Source organism: Nicotiana sylvestris, chromosome 4 (assembly GCF_000393655.2).
Source record: "Nicotiana sylvestris chromosome 4, ASM39365v2, whole genome shotgun sequence".
Lineage (NCBI taxonomy): Eukaryota > Viridiplantae > Streptophyta > Magnoliopsida > Solanales > Solanaceae > Nicotiana > Nicotiana sylvestris.
The window spans coordinates 140,596,492-140,614,074 of NC_091060.1; the positions used below are offsets into that span (position 1 = coordinate 140,596,492).

At 39.0% G+C, this 17,583-nt stretch overlaps 1 protein-coding gene across 1 annotated transcript; it reads right to left on the reverse strand.

Moving 5' to 3' along the window:
• Positions 1-2,343: 2,343 nt before the first annotated feature.
• Positions 2,344-3,117, reverse strand: LOC138890250 (secreted RxLR effector protein 161-like). The gene is made up of 2 exons (XM_070173621.1): positions 2,598-3,117; positions 2,344-2,489 (listed from the first exon to the last, which is right to left on the reverse strand). Exons 1-2 carry the CDS (start codon positions 3,115-3,117, stop codon positions 2,344-2,346), a joined length of 666 nt encoding a protein of 221 aa, XP_070029722.1.
• Positions 3,118-17,583: the final 14,466 nt, after the last annotated feature.

Genomic DNA, 17,583 nt, shown 5'->3' on the forward strand with positions numbered 1-17,583 from the left:
GTGAATGTAGTTCAAGTTGTCATGCTTAGTCCTAAATTGATTTACATCACATGTAATAAATAATTCAAAATTATGTAACGAACAAGCACGTGACATAAAAACAAAATTCAACATTCTTCTAACATGTTTAATCTAATATCACATATATCACAAAAAAGTAATTCATGCCAAAATATCATTATTAATTAACATCTCATGAACTAATAACAATTAAAAATAACAATAGAATCATGTAACCTATTATAGATTCCCTTCGTATCTAATACAAAATTTAAAATTCAATTTATGAATTATCTCAATAGTTATATGAATACATATTTTATCCACAATAAAATAATATCAGCATTCAAACGATTTGACTATTGCACAAGACACATGTATTATGGTTTGAGCTCTTCAAATATAATATAAAAATATTTCGTAAATAAATTTTACGCAATAAACCATGAGCTCTGATACCACTGAAGGATTGCATATAGGTGTTCGTAACACGCAGCGGAAGACAATAACAATCCTAGGCAGATCTTTTCGTGTTTAAAATTTATTTACATGTCAAAGATCGAATCTAAGTCGTACCTGGTGAAAAGAGCCTCGTTTCAGAATTTTCTTCAATAGTACGAAGACTCTATGTGTATCCACACCGAGATCGATTATTGCTATCAACTCTTTGATCAACGAAACCCGCAAACAAATTGAACGAACTATTGTGCTAAAGTTCTTCTCAAAAATCGTAGCCAACGTGAAAGACCAAGAAACTAAATTTTCTTGTCAAGAGTATTTCTTGACTCTTTCAATATCTTTGCGTGTGGCAAACCTATTATACGTTTTATATGTTGCCGGTCTTGGTTTTCTATAAACCTTCTTCACATATATATATATATGTGTGTACTAGTACTACCTTAGTAATCCCTTTTCCAATACAATGAGGAAAAGTCGGAGGCGGTGACTTTGTGCAATTCTAATGCCAAACGTAATTTCCAATTGAAATTGGAATCCCATGACAAATGGGTATCATGTTTGCCGACAAGTCCTTTTGGACTCTTATGCTACTTAATCCAATTCAAAATTGGATTACAAGCATAATTAATATTATATATACAACTTTTGTGCAATATCAATTATATTATATATATCACATCCATATTTCCATCAAGAAATATATTTTAATTTTCTATTCCAAATAGAAATATTTAATTTGTTCACAGTATTAATTATAACCTCTGTGCTAGCAAAGAATATAATAATATTTCATTTAGACTAATAATTAAATTTATTTGACTAATTAAATTATTTAATTTAATTATCAAATAATAAAGTAATTAATCCTTTATCAAAGATCAGAACATTCGTTAGTGTGCGACCCCATAAGTTCAATACTAAGCCGGTAGTAAATTGATCATATCAATATACTAATCAAGGGTGGCGTCTAACAATACTCCTTAATGACCGGATATCATGAAGTATACAATTTACTCTCAAGAACCTGTAGAAGAATAATGTATTAATTTATTCCATCCTTATAGCTCCGAGTCACCCTAGGATATGGTTCAACTGTCAAATCCTAATAGGCGACAAACTATGTGTTCATGTCAATTATAATTGAACATCGAATGACCTAAGAAACTCATTTCTTCTTTCATTCAATTGCCATGGCCAAGGTCTTAATTGGGTCATTTATAATTCATGACAACATGGAGCTTAAACTCATTATCAAGAGTTGACAGATTCCATTTTGATCAATCATTAATTCTACAAGCATTTAATTATGCTCAATATCCTTTAAACTATCGCCCTAGGGCCATAGGTGTCCGGTATCAAAGCACAATAAATAACTTGTCAATTACTATAACGATCTCAGGTCAAAGAAAACTTTTACATTACATTCTTCAAGAGAATATTCTATTGACAGTTTATGGTAATTCTAACAATTAGGAATTATCCAATGAGTCGGTTCAATGATCATATCTCAATATGCATCATCTATCTATGTAATTTAGTTAATGAGATCAATTAATCTTTATCCCATAAAGACGATCACATAAATATTGATCTAACTGGATTACTAATGTCCAAATTAATAATCCTACGATCAAGAACAAATTTAGATTAAATTATAAGAGACTTCACTCTCATTATCATGATCTCCATCACGATGACAAGTCTCAAAATTTAATCAAGGACCTTATTAAATTAATCAAATAATTAATAATAACTATTATAAAAGAATATCAAATGCCATATATTTTTATATCAAATAACGTTCACAAAAATATGTTCAAATCATCAAATATGATATTGGATCTAGGGCATATCTACTATATCCCTAACAATCTCCCATTTGCACTAGAGCCAATCGCTCTTGTACTTTATTCCCAATTTCCACTTGTGCTTGTCAAACTTCTTTGCACCAAGAGCTTTAGTGAATGGGTCTGCAGCATTTTCTTTTCCATCAACCTTTTGAATCTCGATGTCTCCACGTTCAATGATCTCTTTTATCAAGTGATACCTTCACAGAACGTGTTTGGATTTTTGGTGTGATCTTAGTTTTTTTGCTTGAGCAATGGCTCCAGTATTGTCACACAACAGTGGAACTGCACCTTCTATTGAAGGAACTATACCAAGTTCAGTTAAGAACTTTTTCATCCATACAGCTTCACTAACTGCTATATATTCTGCTTCAGTCACTGAATCAGCTACTATAGCTTGTCTGGAACTTTTCCAACTCACCACACCACCATTTAAGATGAATACATAACCAGAAATAGATTTGCTATCATCTCTATCTGAAGAGAAACTTGCATTAGTATAACTTTCAAGTTTCAACTCAGAATCTCCATAGATGAGGAATTGGTCTTTAGTCCTTCTTAAGTACTTAAGAATGGTATTCACCACCTTCCAGTATTCCTCACCGAGATTTGACTGATAGCGGCTAGTCACTCCAAGTGTATAAGCCACATTAGGACGTGTACATGTCATGGTATACATGATAGCTCCCACTACACTAGCGTATGGGATCCTACTCATGCGTTCTCTCTCTTCAAGTGTTTTGGGACAATCCTCCCTACTGAGAGTAATTCCAGTGCCTATCAGTAGATAGCCTCTTTTGGAATTATCCATATTATACCTCTTTAAAATGGTATTAATGTACAAAGTCTAGTAAAGTCCAAGCAACTTCCTAGATCTATCTCTATAGATCTTTATTCCTAATATATAAGATGTTTCTCCCAAGTCTTTCATGGAGAACTGTTCAGATAGCCAAATCTTAGTACTTTGTAATGCCGGTATGTCATTCCCTATGAGCAATATATCATCAACATACAACACTAAAAATATAATTGTGCTCCTACTAGCCTTTTTGTACACACAAGGTTCTTCTTCGCATCTAACAAAATTGAACTTTTCAATTGTCTTGTTAAAGCGAATATTCCAACTTCGAGAAGCTTGCTTTAGTCCATAAATGGATCTTTGTAGCTTGCAAATTTTATTATGATCAGACGAAGATGTGAAACCTTCAGGTTGTGTCATGTACACATCCTCTTCTAGCTCACCATTAAGGAAAGTTGTTTTCACATCCATTTGCCATATTTCATAATCATAGTATGCTGCTATAGCAAGCAAAATCCGAATAGATTTGAGCACTGCCATAGGAGAAAACGTCTCGTCGTAGTCGACTCCTTCTTTCTGACAATATCCCTTGGCAACAAGACGGGCTTTGTAGGTCTCTACCTTTCCGTCTGCTCCAATCTTTTTCTTAAAAACCCATTTACAACCAATAGGTTTTATGTCCTTTGAAGGTTCAACTAAAGTCCATACTTTGTTTTCCTTCATATATTACATTTCGGATTCCATGGCCTTTTGCCACTTCTCATAATCAGAACTTTGTATAGCCTTTTCATAGGTCTTAGGGTCATCATCATTATGATCAACCTCATTTGATACATCATCTTGTACCATTAAATTTAATCTAGTTGGTACATGACATTCTCGTGTAGACCTTCTAAGAGGTACTTGTACAATATGTTCACCTTGTGCTGGATTTGGTTATTGTTCAATTTGGTTTGAAACTGGTTCATTAACCTGTTCTTGAACTTCATTTAGTTCTTGAACTTCAACCATTGAAGATGGCAACTTCCTTGGTAACTTTAAAACATCCAATAAAGGTTCTTAAACTTGGGTCTCATGATCTTTATATTGTGTTGATTCATCAGTTTCTTGAACTTCATAAAGTTCTATTTCTCCATTATAATTTCCTTCCAAAAGAAATTTCCTTTCCAAAAAGGTTTCTCCTCTGGCCACAAACACTTTATGGTCAGAAGGGTGATAGAAATAATATCACGTTGTTTCCTTGGGATACCCAATGAACCTACACTTATCAGATCTTAAGTCAAGTTTATTAAACTGTAGTCTCTTAACATAAGCTGGACAACCCCAAACTTTAATATGTTTAAGGTTAGGCTTACATCCTTTCTATATCTCATATGGTATTGTAGAGACTGACTTAGTGGGAACATTATTAAGTAAGTATGTTGCTATTTCAGCATATCCCCTTAAATTTATTGGAAGATCAGTGAACCCCCATCATAGATCTAACCATATCTATCACGACCCAAAAGCTAACTAGTCATGATGGCACCTAACTCATCCTGCTAAGTAAGCCAACTCATCAAGTCCAATATAATATAAATTACTGAAGGAAAAATAAATGATCTCTTATCACCTCTCAAGGACTGGTAGTACAAATTATGAGCTTCTAAGAATAGAATTTACAAAACTGATAGAATTTACACCGGTACATTTTCTAAGTCAGCTCCCATCGAACACACCAACGTCGACATCCGAAATCTACACGCAATGTGCAGGAAGTGTAGTATGAGTACAACCGACCCCATGTACTCAAAAAGTAACAAACCTAAACTTAGGTTAAAAGTAGTAACGAGCTTGTACCAAGGTCAGAGTCCACACTAATATCCAATAAAATCTCATAACAATATAATTAAAGCATCACAAGGAATAACTCAATAATAAAATGCTCAGCTCGTTCACAGTTTCAAAAAAAATATTTTCTTTTCAAGTATAATAGTAAAACTCAATTCTTTTCATTGAAATCACAAGTATGTGTAACGACCCGACCGGTCGTTTTGAGATTTTGCACTTTGATCACCAGTTCTCGGGCATGACTAGCCTCGTGTAATGTATTATGACTTGTGTAAATCGTTGTTTTGGGTTTTCAGGGAAATCAGAACGAATTTGGAAGAACAATTCTCAGTTTAAAGCTTTAAATTTGAAAGGTTTGACCAATATTTGACTTGTTTGTATATGATCTTGGATTGAAATTTTTATGATTTGGTTAGCTCCGTTAGGTGATTTATGACTTAGTAGCATGATCGGAATGCATTTTGGAAGTTCGTGGAAGGTTTAGGCTTGAATTAGTGAAATTGAGATTTTGGCATTTTCCGGTTGATAGATGAGAATTTAATATAGAGGTCGGAATAAAATTCCGGAAGTTGCAATATTTCCGTTATGTTATTTGGGATGTGTGTGAAAAATTTCAAGTACTCGGACGTGGTTTGGTTGGGTTTTTGATCAAAAGCGTAATTCAGAAGATTTTAGGAAGTTTGGCTTGAATCCGATGTGCTTTGGATGATTTGATGTTGTTTGAGGTGTTTTGATGATTGGGACAAGTTTGAATAAGGTATTGTGTCATGTTTGTGCTTTTGGTTGAGGTCCCGGGGCCTCGGGGTGATTTCGGGTGGTTATCGGAGAATTGGAATTTTGTTGCAGCTTCAGATTTGCTGCTTCTGATATTTTCGTATCTGCGGGTTGTGGACCGCAGATGCGGCGTCGTATGTGCGGTTAATTAGTCGCAGAAGCGAAAATGAGCATGTTGGGCAGAGACCGCAGAAGCGGTTAGAGTGGCTGCATTTGCGATGTCGCAGATGCGGGGATTTGATCGCAGATGCGATTGTTGGCCAGTTAAGTGACTTCCGCAGAAGCGGAAGAAGGGCCGCATATGCGGTACCGCAGAAGCGATAAAATGGCCGCAAATGCAAAAAGTTCTAGGAAGAAAGTATAAATTCAGGCCTTCGCAAATTTTGAGCTATTTCACCATTTTTATCTCGGCTTTGGAGCTTTTGGGGCGATTTGAGAAAGGGATTTCAAGGGAACTTCATTGAGGTAAGGAATTTGGACCTAAAACCTGTTCCTATGCTATTATTTCATGAATTAGGGCTAGAAATCATGGAAATTAGAGGTGAAAATTGAAGAACTAGAGCTTACAAATTTGATACCAAACATTTGGGATTCGAAGGGTCAATTGTGGATGGATTTTGATGTTTTCATATGAATGAACTCATGGGGAGATAAGGAACCCGTTGATGTGAATATTTTTGAGTTTTGAGAAGTGGGCATGGGGCTCGGGTTTTGCTAATTTCGGGATTTTGGTATTTTTCGATTGTTTTCGCTTGGGCTTTGTTCCCTTGGCATATTGTGACGTATTTGTTCTGATTTTGGGTAGATTCGACGCGCGTGGAGGCCGATTTGAGGGGCAAAGGCATCGTGAGCTAGAGATTTAGCCGGTTCGAGGTAAGTAATGATTGTAAATACTATCCTAAGGGTTTGAAACCCCGGATTACACATCGTTGTGTTACTTTGAGGTGACGCACACGCTAAACGACGAGCGTGGAGTTGTGCACCATTGGAGATTTGTGACTTGGTCCGTCCCGTATGACTATTAAGTCACGTATTTGATTTGAACTCTTATGATGTTCCATGTTCTAGAGATTGATATTATATGTTTGGGTTGTATGCCATGCTTGGGGCCTTGTGCCGACCTGCTGAGACCTTTAGGGGCATTTTCATTATTTTTCCTCACTCTATTTGTTTTGAAAGCATATCCTCAGTCATGTTTTACCTGTTTATTGTTTAAATCTGGTTTATCACTTTATTTCATAAAAATATGAAAACTATTTGGGCTAAGTTCCCTGTTTTACTGATGGTCCGAGTGATCGTAAGGTTGATGACTGAGATAGACCGAGAGTCTGATTGTGCGGTTAATAACCTAGAGAGGCCGAGAGTCTGGTTGTGAGGATTATATAGTTATAATTGGGTTGCACGCTGCAACGATATGTTGGATCGAGCTGCACGCCGCAATGATATAGCGCTTGGGCTGTAAGAGCCCTGCCGGAGTCTGCACACCCCCAGTGAGCATCGTCGATGAGCTATATGGATCGGGCTGCACACCGTAGTGATATATGGATCGGGCTGTGCGCCGCAGCGGTTACTTTATGGTACCTATTGAGCGTGAGTGCTGAGTGTAAGTACTAATTGGTATGAGTTGAGTCACGAGTGACTGAGAGGCTAGCCCGAGGGGCGATTGGTATATATACATGCACCTGAGGGATGCTTGGACTGAGAGGCCTGTTTATGAACTTATTATTTTTACTCCTCTTTAAGTGAGTTTCTATCGAATATGTTGATTTATTGACTGCTTGCACTCATCTTTATACCGAGCCTCTGTCGAAAGCGTTGAATAAATGTTTTTAAACAACTATCATTTAAGCTGGTTTTTATGAGATGTTCAGAACTTAATCACTGATTTGACTTTTTTTGTTATTTCCACTAAGATTTTCTTGTTATGAGGTGTTTACGACTTATGTTTTGCCCGAGGGGCCGATTATGGTTTTCAGTTCCTTTTATTAAAAATGGTATTGAACCTCTACTGAGACTGTTGGAAGGCATTTTTAAATGATTTTACCAATGGCTGGATTTTAAATGAGGCGATTGACTCGTATTCTGATTTAAAAGCCTGTAGTGCTTATTGAGTTTAACATAAATGTGGATTCATCGTTTCCTACTGCTCAGTCTTTATTTACTCTTGTTACTTACTTTGTTAGAGTACTCACATTACTCCCTGCACCTCGTGTGCAGATTCAGGTATTTCGGAACCCTGTAGTGGGTGTTGGTTGCTTAGACGCGGAGTCATCAGACTTAGCAAGGTGGCTGCACGACGTTCGCAACACTGCTTCCTTACTCTCATTTTCATTTCTGTACTTAGTACATCTTTATTGTTTTTGCTGTATTCTGACCTTGTTAGATGCTCATGGCTAGTGACACCCCGATGCTGGGCTTGTATGTTATTTCCGCACTGTTCATTCAGACTTATGTTATGATAAATTATTTAATTAAAGGTTAAAAAATGACTCTTAATGATTAAAAAGTTAATATGGGTGTTGTGTTGGCTGGCCTTGTCTTCACGAGAGGCGCCATCACGACCGGGCCAGTTTGGTGTCGTGACAAGTTGGTATCAGATCCTAGGTTACACAGGTCTCACGAGTCATGAGCAGGTTTAGTAGAGTCTCGCGGATCGTTACGGAGACGTCTGTATTTATCCTCGAAAGGCTGTAGAACCTTTAGGAAAACTTCACATTCTTGAATTCATATCGTGCGTCCTTGATTCAGCTTGAAATGTAACTCTTGAAATTCCTTCCACGCGTTCGTATGCGTGCATGAGCGCTCAGTATCAGATGTGCATTGCGCTTGTGATTCCCTGCTCGAGGGACGAGATGTGATCTCCGTCAGTTGATGTTGGGCCAGTCTGGAGGACTTGAGGCCAGATCTTTTCCTATGGCTTAAGCACCGAGGTGCTGATTGTGTGAGCGAATGTTTTTGAACTTATATGTCCGGTACTGTCCCTATTAGTGGGAGCAACGGCTGGATGGCTATGTGTTGAGTATGTTATGACTACGAGATGTACCCGTACGAATTGGAAGCGACGAGAAGGGTCTGCTAGAGGATAGAAGAACTATTAGGTGCTTGGATTCCGTCTTGATTCGAGGTATAGCCCCGAGTTATGGGTGAGTGAAGAACCTTTTCATGTTTCCCAGTTGTGAGTGGAGTAATTTTCATGTTGCAGTATAAGTTTAGACTCAGGAAGGTTAAGTGACTACGCAATGTTTGTGATGGTGGAAGGTATACAGGAATGTTAATTGAAGGCAAGTAGGTGGATTATCTCCTGTGGAGTGTTCTGAGGTTGTGTGATCCTCATGTTGTCGGCTAGAAGATCTCATTTACAAAGTGAAATATAAGTGTTGAAGATTTACCGCTTAAGAGAGTGGGCTTGGCTGTTGCGAGGATGAATGCGAGATTTGTAGAAGGTTTAAAGTACTAGATGATCTATGGTTTCACGAGCTTACAAAGGATTTGAGTTTAATCTCACTATGGTATTATGGCATCAATAGAGTACCTGCATTATGAGTTATTGAGTGTATGTTGATCTATGGCTTCGAGCCAAGTGGGGGAGTTTGCTATTGATTAGTTAAATGCACGGTTATATGCTATGTCGGTTCCAGTTTGAGGCGTTTAGGCGAATCAGTTATGGCCTATGGGGGTTGAGAGCGAGGATGGCTCGAGTAAAGGAAACTTCTTAACAAAGGGTATAGGATGCTTCACAAGTGTGCGATAATCACGGGATGTTTTGAGTCATTGTTGGTAAAGGATGTTCAGTGCATAGATCAGGGAGTTGCTTGGTTGTAACAGAATTATGTCACACTCTGTGGTGTCAGAGTGCAAACGGGGCACGGGTTGTTCGGTTCGTTCGATCAGGCTAATTGCAGTTTGAGTAGAGTGAATAACTCGTGGGAATGGTTCTAATGTGTTCACGATTTTACATGTAACAAATGGGTATTTTCAAGTTGTATGTGTGGCTAGGAACTGAGTTTTCATTAGAAGATGTCAAGACTTGTGGTATTTTTTATATTAATTATGGGATTCCATGTATCAGTATCAGGAAGGTAAAGGTAACGGATTTATATTCGTAGGAAGTCTCTTCAGAGTAAAGTATTTTGAAGGTGATGCTTTTGGGAATATTTAATAGAGTATTCAGTGGCTTATGAATCTTAGACGGTGTGGTTTTGTGCTTGGGTCTCGTATGGTAAGTTTGGGTTGCGAAATTGTGATGTTATAGCAAGAAGGAGTATCAAGTTGAAGGTAAGTCAAAAGGGAACTCATATAGATGGGATAGCTTGGTAGTAGCCGGGATCGGTATCGTAAGGATATGATTAGTTCCTTGAGTGTTTACGAGGTAATGAGTTTTTACGGGTATTTCGTGGCAGTGCTCTTAGGTTTTGATGGCTTGCGTAGCTTGGTCAAGTTAGAAGGATTCAGTCCTGGCAGGTCTGGTTTGTGCAAGGGGAACTCGGAGAATTCTTGATGGTTTCGACCTCGGTTGGAAATGTATATTTTCTATGGGCATGAGGAGCATGGTATGTATAGTGATTTTCCTTCTAGACGGGACCAATAGAAAGTTCGTGACTAGTTGAATACATAGATATCTGTGGCTTGGAAGGGAGATAAAGTCCGCATGTTATCCTAGGATGGTACGGTTTATGCGGTATAATGCGTGGGATTGAGATTGGCACGTGTAAGGTCACAATTCAAATTTGAAAGGAAGGTCATGAACTCTTAAGCAGCACGGGCAATTTCAGATAATTAGAGAAATGATCATCAGATGATTAAGTAAATGGTAATGCCAATTGAGGTGATTTGATGATGGTATATGTTTCAAGAAAAGGCAATGTGATTAAGTTGATGGCACTTCGGTAGTATTGCAGCACTTCTTGTGGTGCTTTTGGGAATATTTAAGAGAGTATTCAGCGGCTTATGAATCTTAGACGGTGTGGTTTTGTGCTTGGGTCTCGTGTGGTAAGTCTGGGTTGCGAAATTGTGATGTTATAGCGAGAAGGAGTATCAAGTTGAAGGTAAGTTAGAAGGGAACTCGGATAGATGGGATAGCTTGGTAGTGGCCCGGATCGGTATGGTAAGGATATGATTAGTTCCTTGAGTGTTTACGAGGTAATGAGTTTCTACAGGTATTTCACGGTAGTGCTCTTAGGTTTTGATGGCTTGCGTAGCTTGGTCAAGTTAGAAGGATTCAGTCCTGGCAGGTCTGGTTTGTGCAAGGGGAACTCGGAGAGTTCTTGATGGTTTCGACCTCGGTTGGAAATGTATATTTTCTATGGGCATGAGGAGCATGGTATGTATAGTGATTTTCCTTCTAGATGGGGCCAATGTAAAGTTTGTGACTAGTTGAATACGTAGATGTCTGTAGCTCGGAAGGGAGATGGAGTTCTCATGTTATCCTAGGATGGTACGGTTTATGCGGTATGATGCGTGGGATTGAGATTGGCATGTGTAAGGTCACGATTCAGATTTGAAAGGAAGGTCATGAATTCTTAGGCAGCACGGGCAGTTTCAGATAATTAGAGAAATGATCATCAGCTGATTAAGGAAATGGTAATGCCAATTGAGGTGATTTGACGATGGTATATGTTTCAGGAAAAGGCAATATGATTAAGTTAATGGTACTTTGGTAGTATTGCAGCACTTCTTGTCAGATCGACTACTGATATTCGAGTTTGCTTGACATCACAGAAGAATTTTAAAGTATCTCTCGTGGAATGATGGAGTACTAGAGGTGTGTTATATATGTGAGCGGCGGAATTGGGATCAGATATGGTAATTCGTGTGCTTTATGGACTCGGAGACTGGAAGTTCTCATATACAAGTTAACTCGTGGTCGTGGATAGCAAAATGTGGGTAAGTAAATCAGATGTTAGTATGTGCCATGATCCAGTCATTGTGAACCTTCGGAGGATTATTTATCTGTTGTGGGTGACAAGAGTTGATGCGTGGTTCATTGGTAGGCCCATAGGGATGTATGTTCTGCATCGAGACGGCTTTGTTGACTTCGAGTTGCCATTTGGTGAAAGATGTGTTGATTCAATTACTATGGGGATATTTGAGTTGGGAGGTGATCCATGAGCTACCTTGCTGGGTTGCGAGGCGTTATGATTTGTTGGTTATAGACACATGTGGTGCGGTTCTATTGAGGTTTAATAGTAAAAGTTGAGCAGAAAGGGTGATTGGGTGTTGCTCGGTGAATGGTGTATCAGTTATGTCCTTTCAGGTTTGTGTGGTGTATGTTATTTGCTTCGCGGTGGTTATGATGATTGCTTTAGTTTCAAACATCATATTGCGCATGGTTGTCGATTTTGAGCATAGTGACTTGTGGTGTCTCATGTGGACCAGTGTTTGGATAGGGTCGCGCATTGCAGCGAACTTATGTGGAGGTATAACCCTTTGGGTTAGATTCGTGTGTTCTGTTTCTATGATGTGTGACGAGTTCTCAGCATTGTGTGTGGTGATACTAGTGAGCTTGCGGTACAGCTCTTTCTTTTGAGTCATTTTCATGATTTGAGTATGTTCGGATTTTTGCTTATTGGTGCGCGGATTGCACAAGTTGCGACTTCCGCCTGTATCGATGTGTCATGTCACCAGAGTAATTGTGTTGGATTAGATGAGATCGTTGGGGTATTTAATGAATACAAACGAATTCGATTTCAGCATGTTGGAAGGATAATATCGAGGTTTGGCTCAGAAATTGCTACGGTTTTTGCCAAAGGAGAAGTGGCTTCATGAATGGTTGATCTGAGGAATGGTTATGGATTACTGTGTGGTTTATTTATCATTGGCAGTATATGGAAGTGTTGGAATGAGACTTTAGTTGATAAGAGGTTTTCTACCGGTATTCGGTTGTTGTGTGCAGCTGTTGTGATTAGAAGTTATCGCTACAAGTGGTTGAGGTATGTGGTATACCATGTAATTGCACCTGAGGTTGCAGGTATGGGTTATTACAGCCAGTTTGGGCTTATTCGGAGAAGAGATGTGAGATTTTGATCTTGTGGATGATTTCAGGAGTAGAAATGTGGTTCTAAGGTTTATGGGCTAGGATGGATTGTGACATTTCAGTTATATTATGTTATCGAACCTATGTGAGATAGGGTGACGTGGGATCACCCCCGGGTATGTGCATGCTGAGGTTATTCAGCAATTGATTATCTTTTGGATAAACTATGGGCACATTCGAGGACGAACGTATGTTTAAGTGGGGGAGGATGTAATGACCCGACCGGTCATTTTGAGCGTTTGCACTTTGATCGCCAGTTCTCGGGCATGACTAGCCTTGTGTAATGTATTATGACTTGTGTAAATCGTTGGTTTGGGTTTTCAGGGAAATCAGAACGAATTTAGAAGAACAATTCTCAGTTTAAAGCTTTAAATTTGAAAGGTTTGACCAATATTTGACTTGTTTGTATATGATCACGGATTGAAATTTTTATGATTTGGTTAGCTCCGTTAGGTGATTTATGACTTAGGAGCGTGATCGGAATGCATTTTGGAAGTCCGTGGAAGGTTTAGGCTTGAATTGGCGAAACTGAGATTTCGTCGTTTTCCGGTCGATAGGTGAGCTTTTGATATAGAGGTCGGAATGAAATTCTAAAAGTTGCAGTAGTTCCGTTGTGTCATTTGGGATGTGTGTGCAAAATTTCAGGTCATTCGGACGTGGTTTGGTTGGGTTGTTGATCAAAAGCGTAATTCGGAAGATTTTAGAAAGTTTGGCTTGAATCCGATGTGCTTTGGATGATTTGATGTTGTTTGAGGTATTTTGATGATTGGGACAAGTTTGAATAAGGTATTGGGTCATGTTTGCGCTTTTGGTTGAGGTCCCGGGGGCCTTGGGGTGATTTCAGGTGGTTATCGGAGAATTGGAATTTTGTTGCAGCATCAGATTTGTTGCTTCTGATATTTTTGCATCTGCGGGTTGTGGACCGCAGATGCGGCGCCGCATGTGCGGTTAATTAGTCGCAGAAGCTAAAATGAGCCTACTGGGCAAAGAACGCAAAAGCGGTTAGAGTGGTCGCATCTGCGATGTCGCAGATGTGGGGATTTGATCGCAGATGCGATTGTTGGCCAGTTAAGTAACTTCCGCAAAAGCGGAAGAAGGGCCGCATATGCGGTACTGCAGAAGCGAAATGGCCGCAAATGCGAAAAGTTCTGGGCAGAAAGTATAAATTCAGGCCTTCGCGAATTTTGAACAATTTCACCATTTTTATCTCAACTTTGGAGCTTTTGGGGCGATTTGAGAGAGGGATTTCAAGGGAACTTCATTGAGGTAAGGAATTTGGACCTAAAACTTGTTCCTATGCTATTATTTCATGAATTAGAGCTAGAAATCATGAAAATTAAGGGTGAAAATTGAAGAAAAAGGACTTACAACTCTGACACCAAACATTTGGGATTCAAAGGGTCAATTGTGGATGGATTTTGATGTTTTTCATATGAATGAACTCATGGGGAGATAAGGAACCCGTTGATGTGAAAATTTCTGAGTTTCGAGAAGTGGGCCCGGGGCTCGGGTTTTTCTAATTTTGGGATTTTTGGTATTTTCGATTGTTTTCGCTTGAGCTTTGTTCCCTTGGCATATTGATGTATTTGTTCTGATTTTGGGTAGATTCGACGCACGTGGAGGCCGATTTGAGGGGCAAAGGTGTCGCGAGCTAGAGATTTAGCCGGTTCGAGGTACGTAATAATTGTAAATACTGTCCTGAGGGTTTGAAACCCCGGATTACACATCGTTGTGTTACTTTGAGGTGACGCACATGCTAGATGATGAGCGTGGAGTTGTGCACTGTTGGGGATTTGTGACTTGGTCCGTCCCGTACGACTGTTAAGTCGCGTATTTGATTTGAACTCTTATGATGTTCCATGTTCTAGAGATTGATATTATATGTTTGGGTTGTATGCCATGCTTGGGGCCTTGTGCCGACCTGCTGAGACCCATAGGGGCATTTTTATTATTTTTCCTCACTCTATTTGTTTTGAAAGCATATCCTCAGTCATGTTTTACCTGTTTATTGTTTAAATCTGATTTATCACTTTATTTCTTAGAAATATGAAAACTGTTTGGGCTGAGTTCCCTGTTTTACTGATGATCCGAGAGATCGTGAGGTTGATGACTGAGATAGACCGAGAGTCTGATTATGAGGTTAATGACTGAGAGAGGCCGAGAGCCTGGCTGTGAGGATTATATAGTTATGGATCGGGCTGCACGTCACTGCAATATGTTGGATCGGGCTGCACACCACAACGATGTAGCGCTTGGGCTGTAGGAGTCCCTCTGGAGTCTGCACACCCCCAGTGAGCGCCGTCAACGAGATATATGGATCGGGTTACATGCCGTAGCGATATATGGATCGGGCTGCGCGCCGCAGCGGTTACTTTATGGTACCTATTGAGCGTGAGTGCTGACTGTAAGTACTGATTGGTAAGAGTTGAGTCACGAGTGACTGAGAGGCTAGCCCGAGGGGCGATGGGTATATATACATGCACCTGAGGGATGCTTGAACTGAGAGGCCTGTTTATGAACTTATTGAATTTTACTCCTCTTTAAGTGAGTTTCTATCGAATATGTTGATTTATTGACTACTTTCACTCATCTTTATACCGAGCCTCTATCGAAAGCGATGAATAAATGTTTTTAAACAACTATCATTTAAGCTGGTTTTTATGAGATGTTCAGCACTTAATCATTGATTTGTCTTTTTTTGTTATTTCCACTGAGATTTTCTTGTTATGAGGTGTTTACGACTTATGTTCTGCCCGAGGGGCCGATTATGGTTTTCAGTTCCTTTTATTAAAAATTGTATTGAACCTCTACTAAGACTGTTGGTAGGCTGATCCGGTCTATTTCTCTTTCCTTGTGCCTATTTCATTGTAGGGGGTTGGTTCACAAGTACAACCTTTGTAACTTCATGGTATACCCATGGATTGGCCAGTTCTTATTTGGAAGGCTGCAATTTCTTAATTGTCGTGGTTTCTACTCCTGCTAATAGTTTAGCACATTCGTTGTTTTTACTATGGGCCTCTATAGAGCCTCACCACATCATAAGTACACCAAGAACCGATCATATTCATTATCATGTTGATCCAACTCACTACCAAGTTATTCTATTTCTTTGATTCCTTTCCTAATTACCCTCAAGTCGTCACTCTTACTTACGAACGTTACCCAAAGCTCACTACTAAGGATCCCAGCATAAACCCATATGGCCCTAAGGCCCATAAGCCATTGTATTCTCCTTAAGCATCCCCGTAAGTACCATAACCGAAACACCCATTTTGAATGTACCTTAGGTGAATTTAAAATCATTTCTTTCGCCTCCCTTATACTGGAATACGAAATCCGTAGTCATACAGAATTACCGCAAGTTTCGATACCATTCAATGCAAATAATTGGTTCTAGTGGTATACGAATCCAAAAAAATTCAATTGCTACATATACATTTTTAAATCCATTATAACTCTATCAAGAGTCATCTACTCTGCTTAAATCTAAATTGCACTGCCCAAATAGGCCAAATGACACATGTCAGCACAATAACACTCAAAGAAGTAACCCTGCCTTAACACCACCGGTCGATTTTATGTTCCATACGCACTATATTCTTCGCAATTAATAACTTACTCATTCCATGACTTTCATATACTCATAAATTGTAATATAATCCGTGTTCGGGAATTTCATTATTCTAGTCTTCCTCGATCTCAACCTATGCAAGTTATAACTAATCCACAAGTATGTCTCAGGCCAAAACCTAAATTTAGAATATAACCATGAAATCGAATTGTCAATAGTAGGATCCCCTACTTGGCTCCAAGCCATATGTCAAAACATTCTAAAATTCTCAATACCCATATTCATTTACTGCTATAACACCACAGTGAAACTTAATTAAATTCTTCACAAGCTCGTGCAACACAACCTATATGGTTTCTCAAATCATCCACAAAGTTCACCTTCATTCTCGTGACAGTCAGGTCAACTTCCTTAACTAATTTAAATTCAAATCTCAATACCACTACCCTACCGGTAGTAAAGAAAAAAAAATCTCCACATAATATTGTAAGGATCACACATCTGTAGTTTACCTCGCAGGTGATAACCCACCTGTTTAGCTTCAAATTGGCATCTCTCTATGACCTTTCACAGCCACAAATATTAGGCCATCAATTAATCTTTCTGAGTTTGGACTCATCAATAAGACATTAAAATTTTAATTTGTCCCACAATTTCACAACATGAAAGATGCTTCAACACATTCATAACTCGAGACCCTACGTCAAAAACGAGACAGGAGTCATATACTCAAAAGTCCCTTTTTCACTTTCAAACCATCTGAACATATCCCGCAGTCATCTCGTACTCATCATATCACCATTCAACCGCTCATCAAGCCACATATTTCAACTCATAAGGACACTACCATACACATAAGTTCAACACACATGTTGTTACAACTAAAACTACCGAGCGTAAGCTGCGGTCTACACCTGGCCTCAAGTCCTCCAGACTGGCCCATTATCGAAAATCAAATTACACATCTCGAATCTCGTTTATGGAATTACAAGCCTTCAATGCACAACAGATACCGAGTGCTCACATGCACACATGTGCATGTGTGTAAGGAATTCAAAGAGTTATCTTTCAAAGCTGAATCAATTCTACATGATAAGGAAAGAAAGATGGGAAGTTTATCCTAAATGCCTTGCAACCTCTCGAATATAGGTATGGACGTCATCATACCGATCCGCAAGACTCTACTAGACACTTGCTCATGACTTGTAGAACCTATGAACCTAGATCTTTGATACCAATCTGTCACGACCCAAAAACTAACTAGTCATGA